The 26354-nt window shown below is 49.9% G+C and overlaps 5 protein-coding genes across 5 annotated transcripts; 1 reads left to right on the forward strand and 4 right to left on the reverse strand.

Moving 5' to 3' along the window:
* Nucleotides 1–369: 369 nt before the first annotated feature.
* DFJ58DRAFT_723834 (uncharacterized protein) lies at nt 370–947 on the reverse strand (the record flags this gene model as incomplete). The annotated part of the gene is made up of 4 exons (XM_041385054.1): nt 370–401; nt 460–774; nt 826–871; nt 924–947. 4 exons carry the CDS (start codon nt 945–947, stop codon nt 370–372), a joined length of 417 nt encoding a protein of 138 aa, XP_041247857.1.
* Nucleotides 948–4975: 4028 nt separating this feature from the next.
* Nucleotides 4976–10812, reverse strand: DFJ58DRAFT_768636 (uncharacterized protein). Its single transcript, XM_041388968.1, has 16 exons — nt 8858–10812; nt 8083–8808; nt 7983–8036; nt 7806–7934; nt 7587–7754; nt 6808–7453; nt 6701–6782; nt 6585–6653; nt 6330–6419; nt 6176–6280; nt 6044–6127; nt 5937–5997; nt 5619–5880; nt 5407–5566; nt 5301–5349; nt 4976–5252 (listed from the first exon to the last, which is right to left on the reverse strand). Exons 1-16 carry the CDS (start codon nt 10488–10490, stop codon nt 5056–5058), a joined length of 4515 nt encoding a protein of 1504 aa, XP_041247858.1. The 5' UTR covers nt 10491–10812; the 3' UTR covers nt 4976–5055.
* Nucleotides 10592–11998, reverse strand: DFJ58DRAFT_126782 (uncharacterized protein). Its single transcript, XM_041378759.1, has 2 exons — nt 11001–11998; nt 10592–10949 (listed from the first exon to the last, which is right to left on the reverse strand). Exons 1-2 carry the CDS (start codon nt 11933–11935, stop codon nt 10823–10825), a joined length of 1062 nt encoding a protein of 353 aa, XP_041247859.1. The 5' UTR covers nt 11936–11998; the 3' UTR covers nt 10592–10822.
* A 1932-nt stretch (nt 11999–13930) lies between these two features.
* On the forward strand, nt 13931–15860 carry DFJ58DRAFT_911626 (uncharacterized protein; the record flags this gene model as incomplete). Its single annotated transcript, XM_041395239.1, has 7 exons — nt 13931–14023; nt 14054–14251; nt 14823–14867; nt 14977–15205; nt 15402–15475; nt 15601–15686; nt 15785–15860. The coding sequence occupies 7 exons, from the start codon at nt 13931–13933 to the stop codon at nt 15858–15860; spliced, it is 801 nt and encodes a 266-aa protein (XP_041247860.1).
* Nucleotides 15861–24393: 8533 nt separating this feature from the next.
* On the reverse strand, nt 24394–26184 carry DFJ58DRAFT_768663 (uncharacterized protein; the record flags this gene model as incomplete). Its single annotated transcript, XM_041388969.1, has 2 exons — nt 26111–26184; nt 24394–26047 (listed from the first exon to the last, which is right to left on the reverse strand). A coding segment is annotated over exon 2 (1088 nt), but the record flags the coding sequence as incomplete, so codon positions are not given.
* Nucleotides 26185–26354: the final 170 nt, after the last annotated feature.

Below are 26354 nucleotides of genomic sequence, written 5' to 3' on the forward strand. Positions count from 1 at the left end.
AAGTAGTGGAACATACAGCTAAATGACACTGGGCGAGGAACACTGCAGTATGCCGTAAGTATTTGCCGACGTCTGAACTGTACTCAGTTACACACTGACGTCGTCAGCATGTGTTTAAATAGAATGTGACTTTGAAATGACGCAAGTACCTAACCTTGAATCGGACCACAGATACTTCAAATTGGGAAGCCCAGTATGTCCGGCTGAAGGTGACCGGAGTGCTTCAATCACACATGACGCCATACCAGAAAAAGCGCGATCATACAACCATTTCGTACAGTTCCACCTCCTAAAACTACCTCGACAGACCATCCAAGAAAATCATATACCCGGATTCACCATCAAGTCCACTCCGAACCGGAACACCATCTATGCTGTGTTGGATTGCTCGACATTAAGGTCTTGCTGAAGGTGAGCAGATCAGCGGGATTGTTACCACAACATGACAGCCAAACATACGCAGGCGATGGTTTAAACTGATTTCAAGAATAGTCTTGGTGAGCTCCGCCTTTGCCAAAGATTTTTTCTCCTTCTGAGAGCGTTCAGACAGTATCTTCGCCATCCAAGTAGGCATTTTCCCTTTAACAGGAGTCTTCATGGCTTCTTGATACGCCTGGACGGCAGCGGTTGCGGCTTCCCTGACAGCAGCTGCATGCGGAGACGCAATGTACTGCTCGAGGGCGACATAAAAAGAGGGAACAGACTCTTGCTGGTCCAGAAGATAGCGCCGCTTGTCGAAAATGTAGAAAGAGTGCTCGAAGATAATGACAACAGCTAAATAATCAATAATAAGCAGGTTCATCGCAATGTAGCCTCAAAATTCACCAGAACCGAGCTGAACAATGTTCTCCAAGAGTGATGAACCAGAGGCCTGGCACATTCGCAACATAAGAAACGTGTGTGCAATCTGTAATTGGACATACCATAGAGAGTAACCTAGACCGCATCTCTGCACGATGACTCGGCCAAAGCTGGTCAAATCATGATGGAAAGTTGAAAATCGTCCACCTCTGCTGAGGATCGATACACTCACACGCTGCCAATGTGTAACATCTTTGGTCAGCATGACCAGATGTCAAAGAAGGATGAAGAAACTAACTTCCTATTGATGGGTCAGCTATGTTGTTCGCGAGGAAAGCTCCAGAATCAAAACACTCACAGTCTGTTAAGGGGTGCACGATTTCAGTCGTAAGGAAAGCTCAACAGAAGGTCAGCACACTAACTTTCTGTCAGTGGGTGAGCAATCTCAATGGTCAGCAAGACTAAAGCTCGATTGGTGGTGAAGAGACTCGCCGACTATCAAGGGATCAGCAAGGTCGTTGATCAGCAACACTCGCGCTCAACGGCAGATTTGAACACACTCACGTCCTGTCAACGGGGATCGGCAATTTCATTGGTGAGTGATGCTCCAATTCGACTGCGGGTCGCTGCACTTACATCCTGTGAACGGATGGAAGATGTCTTCAGTCAGTACGGCTCGAGCTCGATGATGGATCAACCAACTCACAATCTGTTAATGGAGTAGCAACGTTTTCGGTCAGTATGACGCGAGGGTCACAGAGGATCAATACACTCACATCCTGACAATGCATCAGTGATTGGATCGGTGAGGAAGGCAGGAAGTCAACATAGGATAATCACACTCACAAGCTGTCAATGGATCGACGATTTTTTGGTCAGTGGCTCAAGGTCGGTGGAGAATCAATGTACTAACCTCCTGAAGATATATCATCAAATGCTTTGGTAAGGAATGCCTGAACTCGACAAAGGATCGATGCGCTCACATTCTATCAACGGATGGGAGATGGCTTGATTCAGCAAGACTGGAGCTCTGAGGATCAATACACTTACACGCTACGAACAGTGGGCAATGACTTCGATCAACATGCCTCGAGCTCGGGGGAGGATTGACACACTTACACGCTGCGAACAGTGGGCAATGACTTCGATCAGCATGGCTCGAGCTCGAAGGAGGATCGACACACTCACATCCTGCGAACAGTGGGCAATGACTTCGATCAGCATGGCTCGAGCTCGAAGGAGGATCGACACACTCACATACTGCGAACAGTGGGCAACGACTTCGATCAGCATGGTTCGAACTCGAAGGATGATCAATACTACTCACATCCTAGCGAACAGTGGGCAATGACTTCGATCAGCATGGCTCGAGCTCGAAGGAGGATCGATACACTCACCCACTGCGAACAGTGGGCAACGACTTCGATCAGCATGGCTCGAGCTCGAAGGAGGATCGACACACTCACATCCTGCGAACAGTGGGCAACGACTTCGATCAGCATGGCTTCGAACTCGAAGGAGGATCGACATACTCACATCCTGCGAACAGTGGGCAATGACTTCGATCAGCATGGCTCGAGCTCGAAGGAGGATCGACACACTCACCATCCTGCGAACAGTGGGCAACGACTTCGATCAGCATGGCTCGAGCTCGAAGGAGGATCGATACACTCACCCGCTGCGAACAGTTGGCAACGACTTCGATCAGCATGGCTCGAGCTCGAAGGATGATCAATATACTTACACGCTACGAACAGTGGGCAATGACTTCGATCAGCATGGCTTCGAACTCGAAGGAGGATCGACACACTCACATCCTGCGAACAGTGGGCAATGACTTCGATCAGCATGGCTCGAGCTCGAAGGAGGATCGATACACTCACCCACTGCGAACAGTGGGCAACGACTTCGATCAGCATGGCTCGAGCTCGAAGGAGGATCGACACACTCACATCCTGCGAACAGTGGGCAATGACTTCGATCAGCATGGCTCGAGCTCGAAGGAGGATCGACACACTCACATACTGCGAACAGTGGGCAACGACTTCGATCAGCATGGTTCGAACTCGAAGGATGATCAATATACTTACACGCTACGAACAGTGGGCAATGACTTCGATCAGCATGGCTCGAACTCGAAGGAGGATCGACACACTCACATCCTGCGAACAGTGGGCAACGACTTCGATCAGCATGGCTCGAGCTCGAAGGAGGATCGACACACTCACATACTGCGAACAGTGGGCAATGACTTCGATCAGCATGGCTCGAGCTCGAAGGAGGATCGATACACTCACCCACTGCGAACAGTGGGCAACGACTTCGATCAGCATGGCTCGAGCTCGAAGGAGGATCGACACACTCACATCCTGCGAACAGTGGGCAATGACTTCGATCAGCATGGCTCGAGCTCGAAGGAGGATCGATACACTCACCCACTGCGAACAGTGGGCAACGACTTCGATCAGCATGGTTCGAACTCGAAGAAAGATTAACACACGTACTACCTGCAAGTAAACGCCCAACGTAAATGAAAGCAACGTTCAAACTTTCCAACAATCTTACAAAAAGATGTGGAAACCAGGTACCCAATTTCCATATCATCTTCTCATGACCCTCAGATGCTGTTGTCTCAGCAGAGTCAAAAAATCTCGGGAGTGCTCTGTACAATATCAGTCACTAACGCTCGCGGCAGGTAAACAAGACCATGGGTAGTTACTTCTCGACTGCATATTTCACGCAGAGCTCCAAGTTGGTCTGCTGCGTCGAGACGAATAATTGCTGCAGCACTTCATTATCCAGAATTCCAGCCGTGCGTTCAATGAGTGGCCCGCAATCTGCGTCATCCTTGTCCATGTCTAATGGATCAACGGTCATCATGTATCGTGACTCCACCATCAAACGGCTTACTAGGAAGGCATACATGGCATTTTGGAGGCCATCGGACATCGTTGAAAAACTTCAGCTGTGGACCGTTAGCAAACGACTCCTTGGCGTGTTTTGGGGCCAGATTTATAGCGTCTTTCCGCAGCATTCCTTTCTCTCTCAGCTGTGAGAATTCGACGTCGTAGAGGGCATCAAACTTTGTGAACAATACCATCACGGGAACTGAGGATTGTGAATGTGCGCATCAGTCAGACATGGACGATGGCCGGGTTGCGAAAGCTCACTGCTTCCAGTGTCGCACTGAGAAAAAAATTTCTCTTCGCCTTTTGTGAATGATCTGCTTTCCTCATCCATGGGGATGCAGAACCTATGTTGAAACTGTGAGACAGCGCATATCGCGATTGATCAGTTGCAATTACCAGATAGCATGGAGTTGATTCTTTAAGCTTGTTTCCTTAGAACGGGCGGCGATAAACGCCTTCACCTTGTTAAATTCGGATTCGCCGCCAGCCTCAAAACCACGTGAATCATGAAAAACGAATCCTGGGTTGCTTCGAAACACCATCTCATTCTCGATATCGTGCTCTCCGCGCTGAGAGCACGTCAGTCCATGTCATGGACCAAGAGCACACCTTACCTCTCTGGATGCATTTAAAACTGCAGTATCGATCTGATGTCAATTGGTCAGTCGTTACTACCAGCCTCTTACTATCATCATGAGGTGCACCTTTTTTCCAGCGCCGTCATAGATTTCTGGGTTGCCCCGTGTGTTGCAAACTCTCTGGAGGATGGTAGTTTTTCCTGCATTTGCTCTCCCTATAACGAGGATTCGAAAGCGACCGATTTTCTCTCTTATCCAGGTTATCCTTGAAGGATCCATGGGGAAGGTAAATATGACTAGAAAAGCGTTGGTGTAGCGCTACTTATAATGTACCGGCAAACCTGATCCGAAGCCAGCATCTAGGGCATAGGGCATAGGGCTTAATATTGATATAGCTGCACCATGAGGCATACACGAGTCCTGGATTCAGTACTCAGTGATGGCCTTTTAGCAAATTGGGTTTCCGTTTATGTGTGTAAATCAAGATCCATATTTGAAATCAGTTGACTGAGGCTGTGTGCCCCTATGTACATAATTGAATCTGATTGGACCACGAGCATTAGCTTTCGTGCAGTATCTCATGGTCACTGGCAGACCCTGCGACCTACTAGAATCCAGGAAGACAGTCGCATCCTTCATTTTTCCTAACGCATCCCAGTGATCAAGTCACAGCGACCACAGCGATATCTGGCAACGAATAACTGAAGCTCGGTTAGTACTGGGGAATATAGAACAAGTAAATAAATCGAATCAAATGTCTGTAAACTCTACGATACTACTAGGTCCGTCTTCGATGATACCGTACGCTGAACTTTAGCAGCTCTTCGTTCTCCCTCTCTAGCTTTTCGACTAGCACGCTCGATCGCATCCTTCCATGATAAACATTCCTTGGGTGAAGTTGCTCGCAAAACAATGGTATCGCCACCACGCGGGTATGCAAGGTGCAGGCGAAGCAGATAGTCCTCTATAGCACAGTAAATTCAAGGTCGTGATAGGTAGAAACCTCACAAACCTCGTTCGTTTCTCGACCCCTTTATTTGTACTTCGTTGAGAGGTATGGGCTATCGCACACGTCAGCACCCACTTAATTTCCGGCAATGGCAACAAAAAACGCTCACAACACGATATAAACCCTTGCCCCCTTCATGTGTCAGCACGAGGATGTCGCTGCATAGGAATAGACGAAGTTTGCGCCCGCTTTTTGCTTTGCTTATCACCCCTTCCTTCAAAAGCTTTCGCGGTCCCAGATGGCGAGTTGGAGCAGTTAGATCAAGGCGACTGGGAAGACAACTCAACACCATCAGGAGCAAATATGAAAGAAAACACGCACCCCTGTCCAATCCACAGATCCTTGCTAATCTCACTTAGCCTTTCCTTCCCTTCTTGCTCCCGTATCGTCTCGTTCACGTGCTCTAGAATCTTCCCTGCTGCGTCCAAAGCAGCACTGATGTTTTGTCGTTCCTGGAGCTGGTCGGAGATTGCTGGTGAGTATCCGCTAGTTGTGGTTTGAGTAGCAGTGTTAGTTGTTGAGGGGTTATCAGTGTATTGAAGGATTTGGCGAATTAGGAGAGGGTATCGGGTGAGACGTTGCACTGGAATAGAAAGTTAGCTACTAGGGGCCGCTACGTCTGGTACCGAATGAGCCTACTAGGTACGAGGAGATAATGTGACAAATCAAGACATCGAGCAGAAGGGTCATCGCGGAGGCGCTGAGAGAAATGTCAGTAAACAGCTAACAGTACGTTGGTAATGTACCTGAAGTTGAGTAGCAAGGTCAGCATTGCTGTCTCTCATGGACTGAAGAACCTTGGCAGCGTTGAACTGGTTCACGCAATACGACTAAACAACGGTGAATACCAACGACGCGCAGACTAAGGAAGCACATACCAAATAAAGGTGCATGTTAGGAATGTGAGTCTCGAGAACATCGCCAATGTGGTCGATATAGAGTCGGCAGTCTTTCTGACGTTCTTCGAGAACAGAAAGGAATGTCTACAAGACTGTTAGTCATAGCTAATAAGCGAGGGCACGGATAACGTACGGTATTAGTGAGTAGTATGTCTTCAATATTAGCAAATATAACAGTAGTCGCCTTCTCTCCGAGCGTGCCCATAAGTCGAGAGTAGAACAACTGTCACAGTGACGTGAGTGATCTGAACACAACAATGGCACTCTGAACCATACTCCAACGATGAGCTGCAGGTCGCGAACGTAGTCTGCTTCGGTGGAGATAAGTTCAAATATTGCCTGCCAGACCGTGAGACACAGCAACAACACTACAAGCACATCATCTCACCTCTTGTCGCCGCCGCTCCATCTTAGGGATGCCCTCGAGCGCCGACTTGTCCACTAAGCTCGCCCACGACTACTCACCTCAATACGGCGCCCGATAAGAGTCAAAAAGACACGCACCGTGCCAAAACTAGGGTTCTCATCTCCAGTCTCACCACCAGGAGGCGTATTGACGATAGGACCAGATATGACCAACGTTTTTCTTCTCAGGTTCCGGCGTAGTCGACCTGTTCGTATGTCTCCCAAGAAAGCTCAAAAACTGTGACGTACGACTCTCCCAATCTCGATGAGTAAGACTAGGCGCCAAAGACACGGCAGGGGAGCGCGGAGGCGACGAAGGGGTGGTATCAAAGGATGAGACAGACATCCTATTGTTGAAATTCACATTCGTCTTCTTGAAAACCTCGTAGCGATCGAAAGCGTCGTCCAGACGAGAGGTCGAATCGAGTTCAGTATCTGTCAAGTCGACAGTCGGCACCGGCGGAAGATTCTTCGAAGTCAATGGTGCTATGGAAACCCGATGAGGAGTCACGGGTGGAGGACGGCGCTTCTGTACTGGGGGATTAAGCGGCGCCATCACACTCGAGCTCGTATCTACAATCAGACCCGCCGCCTCCAACACTCGTTGACGTTCAAGCTCTCGGGAGTGTTCGTCCTCAACAGTCCCATCTTCAGACCCTTCTGAATCGTCATCTGACTCGTCCATCGAAAAATAGTCCTCGCCTCCATCGGAAGACCTGTCAACTTGGTCGTCATCATCAGGTGATCCACTGGCAGCTGTTGCTCCACTTATGTCACGACGTTCGAGGCTGTCAATGTTAGTCGACGGCTTCTCACGCGGGTTCACGCGCATGAGGTGTGGAGATCCGGCGGCTGTAGATAACGAAAATGGTATTTCCAAATCGTACATGTAAAAGAAAAGCAAAAGAATAGATTTTAGTCTAGTTGCCACCGGCGGTCAAGGTTAAGAGGAAAACTCAAGGGGGAGGCGGTAGAATCCACGAACCCTCTACTATCTCCAGGTAAGCCGCTGGCACGATAAAGACGATCCCGTCTCGTTCAGCTTTCCACCAATCTGCTTCGCTTCTATCTATGATGGACAGTTCGTCGCCTTCGGCAAAGGGAAGCTCATCTGCGTTCTCCCCTGCGTACGAGTACAAAGCATTTGCTTTCACTGCATACGTGATGAACATATTGAAATAAAAGTACATCGACGTTTACGCACCTGGTTCCACCATCTGCACGTATGTTTGTGGGAAGAATCCAGATTTGCCATCCTTCACGATGGTGCCATACCACCAATCGCCTCCTGTCTTGGACGGATGAGCAGTAATGATCAGGTTCGCAACAAAACCTAACAAGATAATCAGCGATCAGTCATACAAATCAATAACGAGCATACTGAGATCATCATGTCTCTGTCCTTCATACGGGTAAAGTGACCGCACACGGAACTCTGAAAAATAATCAGCTCAAACTCCTTCTACCCCATGACTGCTCACCAGTAGACTTATCAATATCATCCATCAGATCAGCCGCCTCAGACGCTTGAATCCCTGGCATCGCAGACGCCTCCTCAGCCGGCTCCTCATCCTCTTCGATAGTAGTTGGCAAGTGATGCACAGCGCCTTGGTCAGCAGCAAGACCAGCATACCAATCGACCGATTCCTTCTTACTGTGTCCTGAAGTTGACCCTCCGGAAATCTGGGGCGCCTCAGTGACGGGCTCTTGGGGTGAAGGAAGCATGAATGTAGCTGGTGCGACAGCAACGGGAGGCGACGCTGGACGGGGCGCAGCATTGATATGAGCAGGAGGAGCAACATCGCCAATAACTTGGCCAGAGGTCGCTGCAGCACTGCGGTCATTGGTAACAGCCTTCCTCAATCTTGCTCCTCCTTGGATAGCGCTCAAGAGGGCATTGCGATCGCCAGTTGGAGCTGGGGATGTAATATTGACTGCTGGTGGCGGGGGCGCAAATGGTGCGGATGGCGGCGGAGGTGCAGCAGGGGGAGTGGGAGCAAATGGCGCAGGAGGCGCAGAAGGTGGCGGCAGAGGCACAGAAGGCGCAGGACTTCGAGACTTTTCAGGACCAGTAGATTGCGGCCTTGAAGGCAACAAGTTCCCAAACAGCTGCTGCGCCAAACCCATACGCGTATCCCTTGAACCCAACTCCTCATCACTACTATCATTACCTTCGTTTTCCATGACCTCATCCCATTCTTCTTCAGCTATCACCTCCAGCTGTGTTGTAGGTCGTCTTGCTCGAAGGTCCGGGACTTTTGGGAGGAGCCGGACTTTTGGGGGGAGCAGATGTGGTAGGTGGTGGCGCAGGATTGTTGAGGAAGAAGGGGTTGCTGCTGCCGTTGGTCGCTGCCGGGGTCGAAACAGCAGACCCCCCCTCCTTCATCATTCGACTGAAGGGATTGGTACTTGACTTATTTACAGGTAGTACGGGCGGCGGCGGCGGTGGTGGTGGAGCAGGAATAGTAGGCGGTGTCACTTCCTCCGGCCTAGACTCCGGCTCTGCTGGAGGAGCAGGCGGCGGCGGAGCAGGAACGAAAGCAGGCTGTGGCGGGAGGACAGGAGATGTAGGTGTAGCGGGCGTGATAGGGGACACGGCAGATTTACCAGCCAAGAACTGCTTTCGGCGTGCCAGGTATAATTCCTCAGCACGACGCGCCTCCTCCTCCTCTTCCTCAAGCTTGCGGAGGAGGGCAGCGTGGTCTTCTCGTTTCTGACGAAGGGCTGCTTCACGGGCTTTGAGAGCTGCGTCCTCCGGGTCTTCTTTTGGTACAGCAGGTACTGGTGGAGGAGCAGGTGCTACGGGAGCTGGCGGGGGAACAACAGCATGCATAGGGGTTGGTACTGGGGGAGCGGGAACAAGCGAGGGCGCAGGCGTGCGAAGACCAGAGCCCTTCCTTGGTGGAGGTGGTGGTGCACGTGGTTTCAGAGCTGGCGATGCAACCTTGGGTACAGGGGCAGGAGGTGGGGCAGTGGTAGTAGGTGTCGGTATAGTAGGCGTAGGTTGAGGAGTTGCCTTGCCTTCCTTGAGAGCCTTCTCGCTTTCGAGTCGTTCTCTCCTAAGCCTCTCGCGCTCTTCAGCCTGTCTCTCAGCTTCCTTGGCTTTCTCCTCCGCTTCCTTCTTTTCCTGAGCGAGTCTGTCTTCAACGCTGACACCCAGGGTAGGTGATGCAGTCGAAGATGGGGTTGAAACGCCTAGAGCTTGCATACGCTCTTCGAGACGTTTCTTGGCTTGCGCTTGGATAAACGCTTTGCGCTCTTCAGGTGTCATGTTTTTCATTCCTGGAGCAGGCGAGCGGCTGGGGGCTGGTGCTGGTGGTGGAGGTTGCGATATGTTGTTTGCTGGAGCAGCAGGTGGCGGCGGTGGCGGTGGAGTACGCGTTGATGTCGACAAACCGCGATCCAGGTCCCGATCGTCATGGCGGTCACGGTATGACCTATCCCTGTCGTACTCTCTGTCATCCCTGTCGTACCTTGATGCACTGCGAGAATAAGGCCTATCGCGGTCATCATCTCGATAGCGCGAGAGCGAATGCCTGTCATCCGTATCGTCAAACCGACCAGATCTCTCGTTCCTCCTATCACGCTCTCTGGCGTACTCGCGATCCTCCCTCTCTTTCCTCGCCTGGCGGTCCTGGATCTTGCGCTCGAGCTCAGGTACACGCTCATGCATGAGCTGCAAAAGCTCTCTCTCCAACCTCCTACGCTCCTCCTCTTTGCTCGCGCTCCTCGGACCGCGAGAGACATAGTCCAAATCATCTTGCAGCCGCTTTATGCGGTAACGCAGATTGCCCATCTCACGATCGAGATCATCATCGCCCGCATCTGCCACGGCGCTTGCATCGAGCATCTTTTGCGTGTTGGCAAGTTGACGTTTTATATCAGACATATCTGCGGCAGGGCTGTTGTCTTCATTGCGCGAGCGCACAGTGCTGCGGTCGAGGTGCCTGCTGCGGGGCTGATAGAACCCACCAGGAGGCTCTGCGTCGGTGTGCTTGTAGACTGTAGCATCTTGTCGTCCGCCAGCACCTGGTGCAGATGTAGAATTAAACGAGCGCTCTTTAAGACGCGAGACAGGAGTGTCGAGACCCAATGGAGAGCGAGCGCGTGTATCGTTCTTGAGAATGTCCTTAAGGAAATTAACAGAGCCATCAAGATCTCGGGAGGAAGGAGGGATGAGTTCGGATGGGAGTTCGTCAGGTATGTCATTGCCATTGAGTTCTAGTGTTGCGTCAGTCGTGTGAAGCAAATAAGAAAATTCAAGGACATACTGCGGTAGATGAGGCCCATTGCGACATGGAATTCAGCAAGGTTGAGCTTGCCGCGGTTATCAGTGTCAGCAAGGGTCCTACATCAGCATTAGAGACTCGATGTACAATAAGACAATTTTGATAATCACCAGATGCGAGCCAGATCATTCTTATCGATTCCACTCTGGCCAAAGACCTCGAGTGCAGTCTGACCGTTGATGAAACCACTGCCTTGGGCATCCCATGATCTGAAAATCTGGTCGTATTGCTTCTTTTCGGCCTTGGAGAGCGTCCATGGGATCTTGGGTGTAGACCCTATGCCTCGTGCCTGATTATGTTGCTGGAAGGATTGCTGTAAAGAAAGACCCAATTGTTGCTGGGGAGGGGCAGCAAGCTGGGGCATTCCTCCCGCACTATATGGTGCAGAGATATTGGCAGGTAAGAACGAGTTAGACATCATCTGCAACCGCGGGTCTACGAAGCCAGTTACTTGGGGTATCAAGGGCGCAGCAGTACGACCCACAAAGCCGGTCGGCTGAGGTACGAGGCCTGGGTTTCCACCGAATTGTGACGGACCTCCGAAACGATGTGCCTGTGGATTTGCGAACCCGGTTTGTTGGTGTAACTGAGGCTGCTGCTGGAATTGACTTGGAATGGGCGGAACAGGTGGAGGCTGCTGCTGGAATTGACTTGGGATTGGCGGGACAGGCGGAGGCTGCTGCTGGAATTGACTTGGGATTGACGGGACAGGTGGAGGCTGTGGACGAGCCTGCTGTGCAAAGCTACTCCCACCTGGGAAACCCGTAGGCTGAGCTTGTAAGACACCCAGTCTAGAGGGACCAGGGCCCATGTAGCCTGTCTGTTGAGGCTGCTGGTAACCCTGCTGTGGTCGTGCGCCTGAAAATCCAGTAGGCTGTGGAGCAATTCCACCAGGATTAAAAACTCCACCAGCCATTCCTCCAGGCTGGAAACCGGGTTGCTGCTGAAATTGAGGATTCTGGCCAGGCTGAAACTGTTGCTGCTGTTGACCTGGATAGCCTGTGGACATAGGATACTGAAATCCCGGCTGGCCCCACTGCGACATCGTGCCAAATTACACCTGATTTAAGCTGATATGAAGATCGAAGAATGAAAGAAAATAGGTCTCATCGCTGTTCCACACGGTGATGCGACGACCCTTTAAAGCGGAGACTGCGCAGTCTAAGTCTAAATTTAGAAATAGAAAATAATTCGTCTAATTAATTCATTTCTATAACTCGCTCTGGGAACGCTTTGCAGATACTTCAAATCCTCTGCAGTTCTTAGTCGCCATACTTATCATACGAGAAACTGACGCATTAATATTGTCAGATATGGCTATTTTTTCAATGATTGTAATTAATGCAAGTGCTGAATATTCTAGGCGGATCATATGCTAGGTTCAGCTCAGCTTTTAAGGATGCTGTCTTATAGGGGTACGACAGCCTGGGAGATTCAGTTATGTAGAGTAACACATCGGAGGTTTGGACATTTTACCTTCAATCAAAAGCAGATCTAGACCTGGCTAGAGCATTCTAGACCTAACCTGCCAGTGGAAGGCTCTGGAGCGGGCAATAAGTCTTCAAGGCCAACCGATCTCCGAGGACGGCGTGAATGTTCCATGGATACACATCTTTGTCACGACAACCAACTAGTGACTAACACTGCATTGCACTCTCTCTTTGTGCTGGAGGGGAAGTCCGACTGGGAGGTTTGTCCACAGACGCACCGTTTCATCATGCGATAGCACTTGCAAGCAGGCGGTCGTTCTGAGACAAGGTGATGGTGTCGACTTTTGAAGATGGAGATCTCCTCCCAGGTGACTGTCGAATATCCTACTATTGTAGACGAGATGAGTTTCTTTCCATCCTGCATCCCAAATTTTTACACTCTTTTCCATGACGTATGATTCATTACTTATATAGATCCTAATCGGAGTCCCAAATCCGAGTCGGAGACCAGTTACGAGTTCCACAGCTCTGAGCTCCATATCCGCGCTGAGGATTCCCACTCGCCAGTAGCGTGCTGTCCGCAGAGATATGTATGCAGCTCGCCTCTAGCGAGTGGCCTCGAAATGCTTTCACAATCCCCACCTCGGGCTTCCAAAGCCCTGCAGGTCTGGACGGTCATCGGTTACCGTAGCATCGACCATCTGTTGATATTGCCGCTGCCGTGTTTCTGCCCTGCAGATATCCCGCACTTACTCAACCTCTTTACCCGCCTATATGCGCCATCATGGCCTGGTCGTTTACTAGCCATTGGGGAAGTCAGATATGGTTGTGATACTCATCCTCTAACGCCATTACCAGGGTCAAGATTGTATTTCCGCACCGAACAGCTTGTGGAATTCATCGCTGTGTGATGCATCTCCTTGAGCAAAACCGCAGTTGAGTAGCCAAGATATTCTTTGGATGCGTTCGAAGGAGCTGTGTCTTCCTGCGCTGTAATCCTGACGTTGATGGTGATTTCGACATTTTTCCTGCAGAAGTTGATGGCCAGTTCACCCACGCCGATGGCTCAGTTGAGGATTCGATGCTACAAAGAGATTAACCAGGATGAGGAACAAAGACTTCTTGGATGTCAACAGCGGTCGTCCTTGCATATATGCTAACCCGCTTCTGCGTGGCATGTGCATTATTTCGCTCGTAGCCATAGCCGAAGTTCTCATGTCAGAGCGTCAATCTCATGTCCATTTCCCACCAGCCAGTCTCGTAAAACGCGTATCTGGATGGCCAAATGTTTGATTGTAGCTTGCAGTTTTCTTTGTTCCTCGCCCTTCGTTGCAGTTTGTCTTTCAATGCCATGTGACTAGTTTCCTCATGCCATCATCTCAACTGTCCTTGAGTCCATGCCTACCCAATCCTCTCCACTTGATAGACCAACCCACGCAGCATTAGAGATGCGCGTAAGGATGAGTACAAAGCCTCGTGCTCTTTATCAGCCCCACTGTGGATGATCTCCGGATCGATGCATCTGTAAAAAGACAACCATCACTTTCATCGACTCGTAAGCTCACATATCCGGTGCGACTTCGTCTCGGTATCTGATCGTGATAACCACCATGGGTCACTCCCCAAACAACGGTGGTGCAGGCAGTGGCTCTTGCACGCCAACGCCCTCGTCATCTATGGGTCAGATCAGAATGATGTGCCACGTGCTTCTTGCATCTTCTAACTTTTTATAGGCATGCTACAGTTCACATCACGGGTACTCTCCTCGCATTGAATTCACATCAGATGAGGCCGCCTTGTGGGTCATATTGTCAAATCCGTGTGCCCTCGCCCTGGATCGCATAGCATTAGCCTACTTTTCTCCTATGGGCAAGCTTACAAAAAGGCAGGAATCGGATCCACAGAACTCTCTCGTGATTTTCGAGCAAAAGGTATGGAATAGTGTTTTGAGCCAGTCTGCGAAGCACGACAAGTAATCGCAGATCGCCAAGTCTTCAAGCCCATGATATATTGTCTAGAGGGTCACACGAGCTTTTATCTGCAGAGTCCTTTATGCCACGTAGGGCTTGAAGCTGTACGGAACACGTATGATTCGCTAGTCAGGACAACCGTAGTATCTTGGCGAACCTCTTTTGTGTCTTTGCCTCCAACTCATTGCTCAAGGGTTCGTTTTCTCGAGCTCAGCCACTCTGAATTGTTGCAGGAGGGCTAACGCGAATAGAGGCTCCTCACATGGCGGGCTCATCATAAATAGGGCAGAGAGTGCGAACAATTTTGGCGTTACGTCCGTTGAAGGGATCTTCAGCCAGGTAGACAGCTTTCAGCTTGTCGATTATTATCTGGAATGAGTGCATCACAGTAGCACATTCTAGAGACAGGGCTGATGAATGGAGGATCCACTCTGTGTAGAGATATACGTGTACTGTAGTAGGTTCTGAACCAAACCTCATCGATGTGCACAGTATCATAGTATCAGACTTCGAATTACATAGCACTGTGCAGATCATAGCAGATGAAGATGTTCTACAGAAGGGCGTGAAGACCCGTGTAAGCAATTTAATGGTCAGAAGGGAGAAAACAATTGCAACCACAGTTAAAAGCGATCATACCAACAACGACACGAACGAATTGGCGCGAATGAATGTATAAACTCCAGGATGTTCCCGAACGTAGACATATCCCATTGAAGTCAGGGATTCAAGGCACCTCCTATAACACGCCGCGCAGCAGCTCTCAAAGATACGAGATGTATATTGACTTCATCCCAAGGCTCCCAATCATCCGCGACTTTGTTAACTCAGTCGACGCAAGGGAGCCAGGCGAAAATGATGCGAGCGAGAACTTCAGCATTTCTTATAGGAGACTCGAATGTTTCCAAGTCCAATGTTCGTAAGGAAGTGTGTGGTATTGGCTCAGCATTAGGATCGATATCAATAGTTCACAGTGTCAATCAACACTCGGAGCGATTCCAATTGTGGACATTGACGCAGCGCTGTGAATAATCCGCGGAATGTGATGGCAAGGACTAATACCGCAGTCTTCTATTTTCAGAGTAGTGGATGTGCGGCCAAGCTGACATAGCTTCCAAGAGAAGGATTGTTGTCCAGGTAGATGGAGGAATCAGGACAATCGAGCTGAAGAAATCGCAGCTGTCTGTAAGCAGTCTACCATGTTACATTGCGAAGCAAAGGAGATGTGTGAATCGCTGTCAAATAGTTGTTTTTGGAGGTCGTGATATTCGCTCAAGATACCGATAAGTGTTTCCAGGGTCTGTTTGTAGGGGACAGCGCACGAAAGAGTCGCTCAGCCTCTGTCGAAGACACAACTTCCGATCATGATCCAGAACCTTTTCAACGAGGGGAAATTGTGAGTGTTGCAGGATTGTGCAATGTATGCAGCAGCACTGTTCTACGTAAGGAAAGAAGTCGTGAGGTTAAGAATGGGTGAAAATTGACGATATGCAGATCCAACGCCGCCAAGAGGTGCACCATGACCACGCACTTCAAGAATTCCCACTTCAACCCAGAGTGGGGAGGTTAGAGAGATGCTTCACATGCTGCCAATCGAGCGGTGGACGGCGAGTTTACGAGCTGCTTGAATAAAGTACACGGTTCAGACAGAGTGGACAGCTGATCTGCTGGCTCTTGTCGAAGATTTGATGGATACCAAACTTCAAAGCAGCACCGGGAACCGTAATAGATTGGGGCGGATCTGCATTCACGGAAAATACAGAACAATGGCGTAGGGTGTGTGACAGGAATAGGCCTAAATGTGTGCCAGAGAAATGAGTTACTGTGTAGCCTCGGGAAGACGCATGCCTCGATGGGATTACTGAGAGGAGCGGGAAAAGGCGATCAGCGGGTGGTATGTTCATTGTTCAATGAACGAATACGGCCGGGAGTGATGCCAAAATTGACGGGCTTCATCGGCAGACAATGGTTCGATGCCTCTGCCCACTGGCAGGTGTCGTCCCACTATTTTTTTTAATTTTTTTAATTTTAAATCCGGATTTTTGTCTTTGAGAGTGTAACTCTATGTAAGACAGTACTATCTAGTCTTGGGCCCCTGTGCCCCCCCCCCCCCCCCCCCACCTCTAGATTCATGAATGCCCCGGTGTGAGGCTTGCCTCCACCGGTCCGCCGTTCCCGCCGCGCGTTTTAGACATGTGATTATTGGATCTCAGTCAACTAATGAACGAACAAAAAGAAACAGAGCGGGACTAGTTAAGATCACTCTGCACTTACTGGCGCACGACCACGACGATATATCAGTGGATGTAACCTGATTACAACAACCTAGCAATGGTTTGCAATCGATCTACTTCAGCCCACAGCAAATCCATCGCGGGCTCGTGGAAGGCTTTGCATGTTGCTGCAAGGGACGTCCGAGACAGTGGTTTTTTGCCAGTAGATGGTATTTCATTCACTTGTGCGAATATGTCCAGGAGGACATCGGAAACAAGTAGAGCCTGATGTGCATCAGTTCTACGTCAACGGAGTACTAAGCGACAAAGACAAGCCTAGTTGGTGGTCACACGGTGGTGCCGCCGAATCCCGATACCATATTCATGCGCATACTCCAACTTTGTCTGCAGGAAGTTTGGACGAATGAACGTCAACAAAATGTACGAGGATTAGTGCGCGTTTCCTGTGCAAGAGACTCAGTAAATCCGAAGGTAGGTTTGGGCGACATGAATATTTGATAGTGGAGGACAGGGTACAAACCACTGGTACTTAAACATAGAGTGCCTTATAAGTAGTCTCCTATAAGAATCCATATAGCTACAATATTTCTACGGTCCTGATGTCCATCATATCGCTAACAGAAGCTATATCTTTGACCTGTGCAATGATATCATGATCCGATGCGATCCTCTTGTATTCTCCACCACGCAGGCTGCGCCAGGAAAAGTGCGCTGAAAGGCTGTCCAAGGCGAACAAGCAATCTCAATGCTCGTGAGTGATATTCTAAATCAGGACAACCGCTGGCTGAGTCGTCTAACGGAGACTGGGGCACGGACCAATAACCATCCTCACTCTGCGTATCATCACTGACAGGCGGTTCTGCAGAGTTGGGTAGCTCGAGGAGGTACCTATCCCAGGGAAGGACAAGCAAGAATGTCTGCAAAGTGGGCCTTGCGGGACTGCATCAGCATCTCTTCCGTGGCGATCAGCAGATCATGAAGTCCATGTGCCTTGACCTCATACGTGAAATGAGTCTCTTGGGCTGGACCGCTCTTTCTGTCTGACTTTCCGCGACACGGAATGCGATGCAGGGTAGATGCAGCCTACAGGTTCGCGAAACGAGGAGTGCTCATGTTGGCAAGCTCGTCATAAAGTTTCGAAGCCAAATTGACAACCTGTGGTATTTCTTCGCAGTGAAGGAGACTGTTGTCCGAATATCATCCTCAGACCTGAGGTGGCACGGTGTGTGGCAGAGTTGCGTATGAGGTGATGTTGGCTGGAAGGCAACTATTGAACCCGGATGACTGTCCGATCCAGTCCAGGACAGTGATGTCTCCCGTTCGAGCCACGATTTCCTGCAAGAGCCGTCCAAGGGCATTGTGCTTAGTTCTCGCCATAAAGGACAGGAAGGTGGATACCGAAGATGCCAAACAATGAGTATGCAATGTCTTCCTGCAGCGTGGTCTCACGCATCGACGCACATCGCAGTTTCTCTCGGGCGTTGTTCATCCCTGGACAGAAGGCCACGAGGGCCTGCGCATCTATGCCCTGTTGCATCCTCCAGTTCCTTCATGATGGCTGGGGACTCTTTGTGGTTGGGATACTGATCGTCGAGATATAACGACCAATCCTTCTGATAAAAGATAACAACTCTGGAAGCCACGAGTTCCTGAAAGGGCCATCCTCGCCTGTTCCAAGCGCTATTCGCTAGTGCTCCAGGCCCGGATGAAGGAGGAACATCGCACAGGTAGACGATGGTAAGTGCCGAATGGCGGTACCAGATGAACATGGAATCGATCGTTCCTTGGACCTCAGCATCGTCATTCTTATCGATGCAACATGTATCCATCCACGCCCAGTGGTACCCCGCATCACGAGCGATTTTGCAGAACGACTGCAATTTCACGATGCCGCCAACTGCATTTAACTCGTACACGACTTTATCCTGGACGTCGTGCAGCAGCGGCTCTCTCTCTTCCCACCTGTGTGACAGCAGGACACGGCGGAAGTACACTGCCGCCACGTCTTTGATGCGCTCCATTTGGAGGTCTGAATGCTTCGTTGTGAACGACAAAAGCTCCTTGTATGTTGCGCTCGTTTTGAAGGAGTTTATTTGTGCTGCTCGATCGCACAAAAGACCCGTGGAGGTGTTAATTAGACGAAGCGGAGCAGATTCGATTTCAGTCCAAGCAGCAGTTTGGATACCAACTTCTGCTTCGGGTGGAGAGACATACTGCTGACGCAGCTCTGTTAAACGATATAAACATTTTCAACTTAACCCATGAGTATTCCGCCGGGTCTTACCTCGTATCTGCGCTTCGGGAGCACTGTCCAACTTAGACAACATGATTTTGAAGGCTTCGATAGCTTCATCATAGCGGCGTGCACCACGAAGGGCTGCATGTTTCACCTGGTATCCAGCATAAGATGAGGGGTCGAGTTCAATGGCCTGTGCGTCTCCTAAAGTGAGCATCGGCTTACAGAGCAGCTCTACTAGATGTCATCGTACCTTTTGCTGCATCGAGAAGAGCATCCGTCCCATAAGCGTTTTATCGACTTGGCCTTGCTGCGCTTTGCAAAGACGATCATGAGATGTAGAATTAAGGTCGATCGCCGCCGAGTATAGGTCAATAGCCTTGTCATAATCGCTCGCAGCGAGGGCGGCATCTCCGTTGGCAAGGCAGAGCGTGCCGCACTTCTTCCTTAAATGCTGAGTGAATGCAGGTGAGGATTCTAGCCTGCATGACATTAAAAAATTTAGACTTGCCGTTGGACCAGTCAAGGCAGCTGGCCCTTGTATTGTCGTCAATCGTATCCATTATATATCGGTACGATTGTACGGCTTCTTCAGGTCTACCTGCCGAGAAGGCAGTGCATCGCATCGTTTCTGGTGGGCCTTTTGCCACAAGGACTTGAGGTCCCAGCCGAAGAGCTGGAAGAAGCACACAGTTATGAAAAACACTTTTGGATGTCTCATCTTGACGCACCACGACGAAGTCCTCGCGAATGAGGTTCGATGAGAATGCGCCGGAGTTGATAGCGGCAGTGAGGTAGGTCAGCGGCTTCATCGTGGCGCGCATCGTTCAAGGATTTGATTCCAAGTTGAACACGTAGATGTGCCTAAGGTACGATTTGCAAAAATCGGTGTTGTTAGCCAAGCCTAACGACATGATACTCACTTCCACAACATGACACGCGAGAAGATCGGCATTCGGACGGGTGGCAGCGAGCTCTTTGAGGAGCAACATTGCCTCTTCGAGTTGATCTAGATTGAAGAGGGCGATGACCTGAAACACACATGGAGTAGAGAGTATGCGAGACAAATTCAACCTACCGTGATCAAGAGAAGAAAATGAATGGCCTCTAACTCTTGGTTCGTGAATAAGAACGCGATGTTAAATGCTATCCGCGCGTCCCGGACGTGGCCTCTGCCGCAGTGGGCTATACCCATGGAGATATAGCCCGTCAATGAAGGTTGAATACTGATGGACTACATCGTGATGAAGTTAGCCTTTCGTAAGTTGGTCATGATCGGTCAGTTATCTCACCTTGATTGCGTCATCAAGAGCGCGGTCCCAGTCGTTTTTTCTCGCCATAACGAATGAGCGGCTCGCATAGGAAGTATAGTTGTTGCTATCGGTGTCGATCTCTTGGGTGAGTAGCTCTTCGGCACTAGACAGATTCCCGGTTATAAGTGCATTGCGGGATGCCATGTCAATGGCGAGGATCTGTACGGAGCATGCTCAAATTGTGTCATGCAGGTCAAGGATGGAAACATACGTTTGAATTAATGCCCAAGTTGGGTACCGCCCAATCTTCACCTCCGCTGAGGAGGTGCCTGCCATCTATGGAGAAAGTGACGTATGGAATCGAGTATGAGGGCCTGAAGACGATAATAGTTTGTCGATCAGAGAGCCGCCAGAGCCGGACATCATTGTCTTCAGATAAGGAAGCGGCGAGTGTGCCAGCTGGATTAATGGCAATGGCTTTGATACCGCCTATATGGCCCGTCCAGGGATCACCGACCTGGTTCCAGGTCGATGTATCCCACTCACGTATGGTAGGATCGACGCTATTGCCTCCTGAAAGAAGGCGGCTACCATCTGGCGTCCACGTAATTGACATATTCCCTGTTGGATGAGCCTCGAAGGTTGCTGTACATCCCCACGCGCCCCGATTAAAAATGTTGATATTGCTGTCGGTTGCGATGACAAGAAGGTCGTCAGATGGCGAATACCGAACGCAGCGGACGGAACTGCTCCAGCAAATTGGGTATCGCAATAGATTATCAACCGATACTTCCCATGTCAGCGTGTTCCACAGCATCACCGTACAGTCTGCTGAAATAGCCAGCTCTGCTGCATCGGGAGAAAAGTCCAGCGAGGAGATGCCATGGGAGTAGGCTTTGATGGGTTGCGATGTTAATGGTTCTCCGGTTTCTCCATTCCAAGCGATGACCTCGCCACTTTCATCACCGCTTGCTATCAATTGCCCATCTCTTGATACTGCCAATGCCAACACCTTATGGCGATGCCCTTCCATCTTCTTCAACATCATACCAGTCCTCAAGTCCCACATACGAAGCGTTTTGTCCTGCGAGCTGGTGATTATCCGTCGTTTATCGGGGAAAACAGCGACTGCAGATGCAGTGCTCCGATTATCTTCAAAAGCTTGAAGAAGTGTGGTGCCTGGAATGGAGTGCGACATTTTGCTGGAGGTTGATAATATTGAGCACGGTCGAGGTGAACTTTCAAGAGAGATTGTGGATGTCTTTCTCTAAACTGCAGAACGCTCAAACAGCATCTAAGTCACAGATAGCACTGATAACGCAGACGACACACACATCAAACAACACTTCGAATATCTCATATCTGCTCCTCAGCCAAATCCTATCGCGGAATTTCAAACATAGAGAACACCCCATCTTGAGTGATAATTGACGCTTGCTGATGAGGATGAAACGATTGATCCCGAATCCAAGCAAGTAACAACTTGACCTACCTATTCTTGGAAGCTTCTTCAATATCGATACTCCATGCGTGCAACGAGGTTCGTTATCAGTTATTCTTGGAGGCCCCGGGAAGGCTTGGCTTGGGATATTGAATGCAACTTCCGAATGCGATTATAGACTCCTAACGCCTCGATAGCGTTAGCGGTGGCTGGTGTGTCCAGACCTGACTCCAGGTTTAGCTGTCCACGGACTACCGGTGCGTTTCACCATGAATCCATGGCTTTGAGCTGGCGACAATTCGATTGGTTCGCTGAGCGGACCGATCAATTGGACATCAACGACAAAGTCAGTGAAGTTGAGGGTACGAACTTGGACCACGAGCAGCCTTACTTACAACACCGCGTACTAGTACTACTAGTAGTAGTGTGCGAGCCCTAGGCTCCCACGGTGTTTGCTGGTGTTTGTTGTCGATGGTGGAATCTCAATTGCTGATTCAAATTACGTTTCTCACTTGAATTCAAGGAAAGCATGCCACATGTCGCAGAACACTGCAGCTGACGACGGTCTTGCTTGTTGCAGGTGCCCAGATAATAATGTGTGCCAGCTGGCAGTGCGAATCCGGTCTTGACGAAATTTAAAGCTTGACGCAATACTTGATCAATCACGATTTGCATAGCACCACTTAGCTCACAACGGATGATTGATCCCATCGATGAATGTCCCTCTTGGGCCCTGGCTGAAATCATACCAGCCTTGATCACTTCATACTACCGTGACGCGTTCGGAGATGCTAAACTTTGTCGACTTAAGGAGTTAGAGTCTGGAGACAGCGATGCAGGCAACAACTTCGGGATGTAACTCAGCTGGACCGTCCAGTCGAAGGACATGCAAGTGGGAACATATACGAATTGTTCGCGGATAACTACAACATAAAGGCATGGAAACCCATGTAATACATCAATTCGACACTGAGAAGGGAGAAAACAATTGCAACCACAGTAAAAACCACCATACCGACAACGAAAAACACGAACGAACACGAATAAATCCAAATGAGTTCCCGAATGTAAACATATCTCACTGAATTCAGATATTCGAGGCGGCCCCTGTAGCATGCAGCGCAGCAGTTCTCAGTAATACGAGATGTTTGTTGACTTCATTCCAAGCCCCCCAACCACGCACCACCTTGTTAACTTGGTCGACGCAAGGAAGCCACTTGAAAATGATGCGAGCGAGAACTTCAGCATTTACTAGGTAAGCCCCGGGTGTTTCCATGTGCAATATTTGTAAGGAGTGCTGTATTGGCTCAGCATCAGGATTGATGTCGATATTTACGGTGTCAATATACAGTCGCAGCGATTCCAACTGAGGACGTTGTCGGATTGCGGTGAATAATCCGCGGAACGTAACGGAAGGACGGCCACTGGAGTCTTCTATTGTCAGAGTGTGGATGTGCGGCCAAGCGGACATGGCTTCCAGAAGAAGGTTGTTGTCAAGGTAGATGCGGGCCTCGGAATCATAGTTACCGAGTCGCAGACTCCGAAGCTATGTGAAGGAAAGGAGATGTTGAATTGCTGTTAAAGCCTTGTATTGGGGATCGTGATATCTCTCGAATATGATAGTGAGGTGTTCCAGGGTCTGTTTGCAGTTGGACAGCACACGAAAGAATCGCTCAGCCTCTGTCAAAGTCAAAACGTCCACATCGATCAAGAAACTTTTCAACGAGGGGAACTGTAAGTGTTGCAGGATGGTGGTCGCGTATGCAGCACTGTATACCCAGAAGGAAAGACTCGTGAGGTGAAGGAATGGCGAGAAATTGAGGATATGCTGTTCCAATAGCCAAGGAGGGGTGCCATGAACTTCGATTTCCACCAGGGTAGGGAGATTGGAAAGGTGCTTCCATGCTGCCCAGTCGAGGGGTGGACAAGACAGAGTTACTAGCTGATTGCACAAACGGACACGGTCAGACAGCAGGGACAGTTGATCTGCTGTGCTCTTGTCAAGATTTTTGTGTTGATGGATAAGTTGAACAAAGCAGTACCGGGAATCGCATGATTTACATTGCCAGAGGATACAAAACAATTGCGCAGGGTGTGAGACAGGAATAGCCCCAAATATTTGGGGCTGGGAAGAGATAACCGCTGCAGCCTTGGGAAGACGCATACATCGACGGGGATGACCGAGAGAAGCGGGACAAGGCGGTTGTCAGTGCGTAGTATGGTCAATGAGCGAATACGGGCGGAGTGACGCAAACATTGACGGGCCTCGTCGGCAGATAATGGGTCGACGCCTGCTGCCCAGGGGTCCAAGTCCCGCTTTTTAGTAGATGGGTTCGGTCAGCCGATGAACGGAAAGAAGTAAACGGAATAAGAGTGGTCTGCACTCACTGATGCACGATAGACCAGTGGATGTAGCCTCATTACACAGCCCAGCAGTCGCTCTAATCCAAATACATCAGCCCACAGAAAATCCATCGCGGGCTCGTAGAAAGCTCTGCATGTTGCTGCAAGCGATGCAAGCGATTTCCGACTCGGAGACGATGAATTGTTAACCGTGACGGCAATAGGTGGTATTCGATCTACATGTGTGAATATGTATAGGAGGATATCGGAAACAAGTAGAGCCCGATGCATCAGTTCTCAGTTGATGGAATAGTACTTGCTGAGAGTGTCACCATGTATAAATGACAAAGAATAAAGGACTTGAGTCTTGGGGTACACAGTAGGTGGGCGCTTACGTACGAGTCCGAAAGTTTGAAACTGTGCGTTGTGCCACTGCGTTGAACGCGTTCGACGACTGTGTACACATCCCACGAACGTCGATGCATAAAAGGCGATTAGTCAAGCTAAGTTCTCCCCCTTTCCTAGTTAGTAATGTCCTACATAGGGTACCGTACCCCACATGGACAATAATTGGATCTGAAAAAAAAAAAGCTAAGTTCAATAGGACCAAGTTTCCATCTCGCATTTGAAATTTGACCAATGTAATCACAATTAACTGAATCATAACATCGTCTTGCACAGCACTACGTAGATGAACACGAATTAGCGGGTATACGTACTCAGTACTCAACCGTGTCCCGCGCGAAGAATTAAATGACTATCAATACACAGTATGACATGTCGTAGCGCCCGTTAAACGTCGTGAAAATACATAAAAAAGATAAATGCCTCATGACAAATATATGAAGCCTCGTGGCAATGGTGTGAAGCATCGTGGCAAAGATACGATGCGTCGTGGCCGCGGCGAAGATATATGACGCGTCGGCGCCAAGATACGAAGCCTGGCAGCAAAGATTCAATCTCTGCCTCATCAGAGCAGGGAAGTCAGCACGCACAAGTCTGCTAGCTACAAGCCACAGACAGGGACGACTTCCGCTCGACGAAATGGCCAGAAGATAAATCAGCACGGCGAGCTTTCCAGCTCGAGCGCGAACGCGTGCTACATCGGTCATTGTATCGCATCGTCAGCGTAGCGACGAGCTGAGGCATAGTGAGGACGGAGGGCATGGGGGTGCTTGTGGGCGGTGGGGATGATCGTGGCGAGGGCGTGTCAGATGATAGGCTGCGGAGGTTGAGGACTGCGTCGTAGTGTATAGATCGAGATGACTCTTCTTGCGCGCAAGAAGGAATGGATGCGTCATTATCGCGAGACACCTCCGGGATGCCATCGATTACCAATGACCATCCATATTCGATCAGTCGTGTCTGGATCTTGCGCGCCAGGAGCACATCCTGCCCCTCAAGGGTCTGTGCATCTACCGGCGCAACATCCTCCCCGCGAACGCAGTAGCACGGATCTGTACTGCAGTTCGATATGAGGCTGCGATGGACGGTGGCGAGGAACATCAAGTCCGCGACTTGGCGCCAACTCTTACGAGACCGCTTGCGCACAGTCGTGTCTGCACTCCAGGATCTGCTATTCTCCCTTGTCTTGGCCTTTTTATCCCGTCTGGGACTTGTTGGCTGGGAGAGCGTGGCGATAGCTTGGGAACGCCGTTTGCGAAGTCGAACCTGCGCAGAGCACGGGGAGGCGATGTCGTTACAGGATGAAAACGGGGTTGATAGGAAAGACTGCGAATCAACGCTATCTGTTGTCCCATCGAACATATTGACATCCATTAGGCTAGCAACATCATCTGCGGACAACGTGGAAGGGAAGGGTATGACACTCCGTACGTCTGGTAGATCGAGGGGAGATGGCAGGAGCGCTTGCGACTGCGAGGAACTAGCGCATGTCGCTGAAAGGGAAAGGGTGGGTGGGGCTTTGCAGGGGCGGGAGGAGAGTGGGAAAAGAAGGTTATAGTGCTTCGTCGATGGTGAAGACCTGATACGACGGTGCAAGTTGGTTGTGTCAACGAGAACGGATCCCGCCCGTGTTACGCGCGATGCGTGGTCTCTGACTAGTATTGGGTGTGCTGCTATCGTTAAAGCCATGACGCCAATTTTCTCGACTCGAACTTGACTCGAAACTCGAATTTCAACCTGTGAATCAGTGATCTGATCCGATCGTTATGCGAAAGTAGTTTGCAGTGGATAAAGGTCGAGTAAGAGAGAGATTAGCGGAGGTTAGAATCTTCCAGCGATGACCAACTGTAAGACGAAAGAAAGAGAAGAGAAGGTCAGCCCTGATCTTTTTGCCAGCGGAACCCAAACCTTTATATAAGGCGGACTGACCGGTCCTGGGGAAAAGTGAAAGGTGTGAAAGACCCTTTTGTGGGGAACACGAGGCGTGCTATCCTCTTAAAGACAAATAAAAATAAACATGATCCCACGACGCGTCGGTCACGTGTATCGTGACATTCAGCGAAGCTCCGAAGTCGTGGACGGGTTTCGGAACGATGGAACCATTAATGCAGTATACGTGAAAGACAAAACGGTTTTGAGCTCTACTGTACTT

This window comes from Suillus subalutaceus (genome assembly GCF_016647625.1).
Source record: "Suillus subalutaceus strain FC151 chromosome Unknown DFJ58scaffold_16, whole genome shotgun sequence".
Lineage (NCBI taxonomy): Eukaryota > Fungi > Basidiomycota > Agaricomycetes > Boletales > Suillaceae > Suillus > Suillus subalutaceus.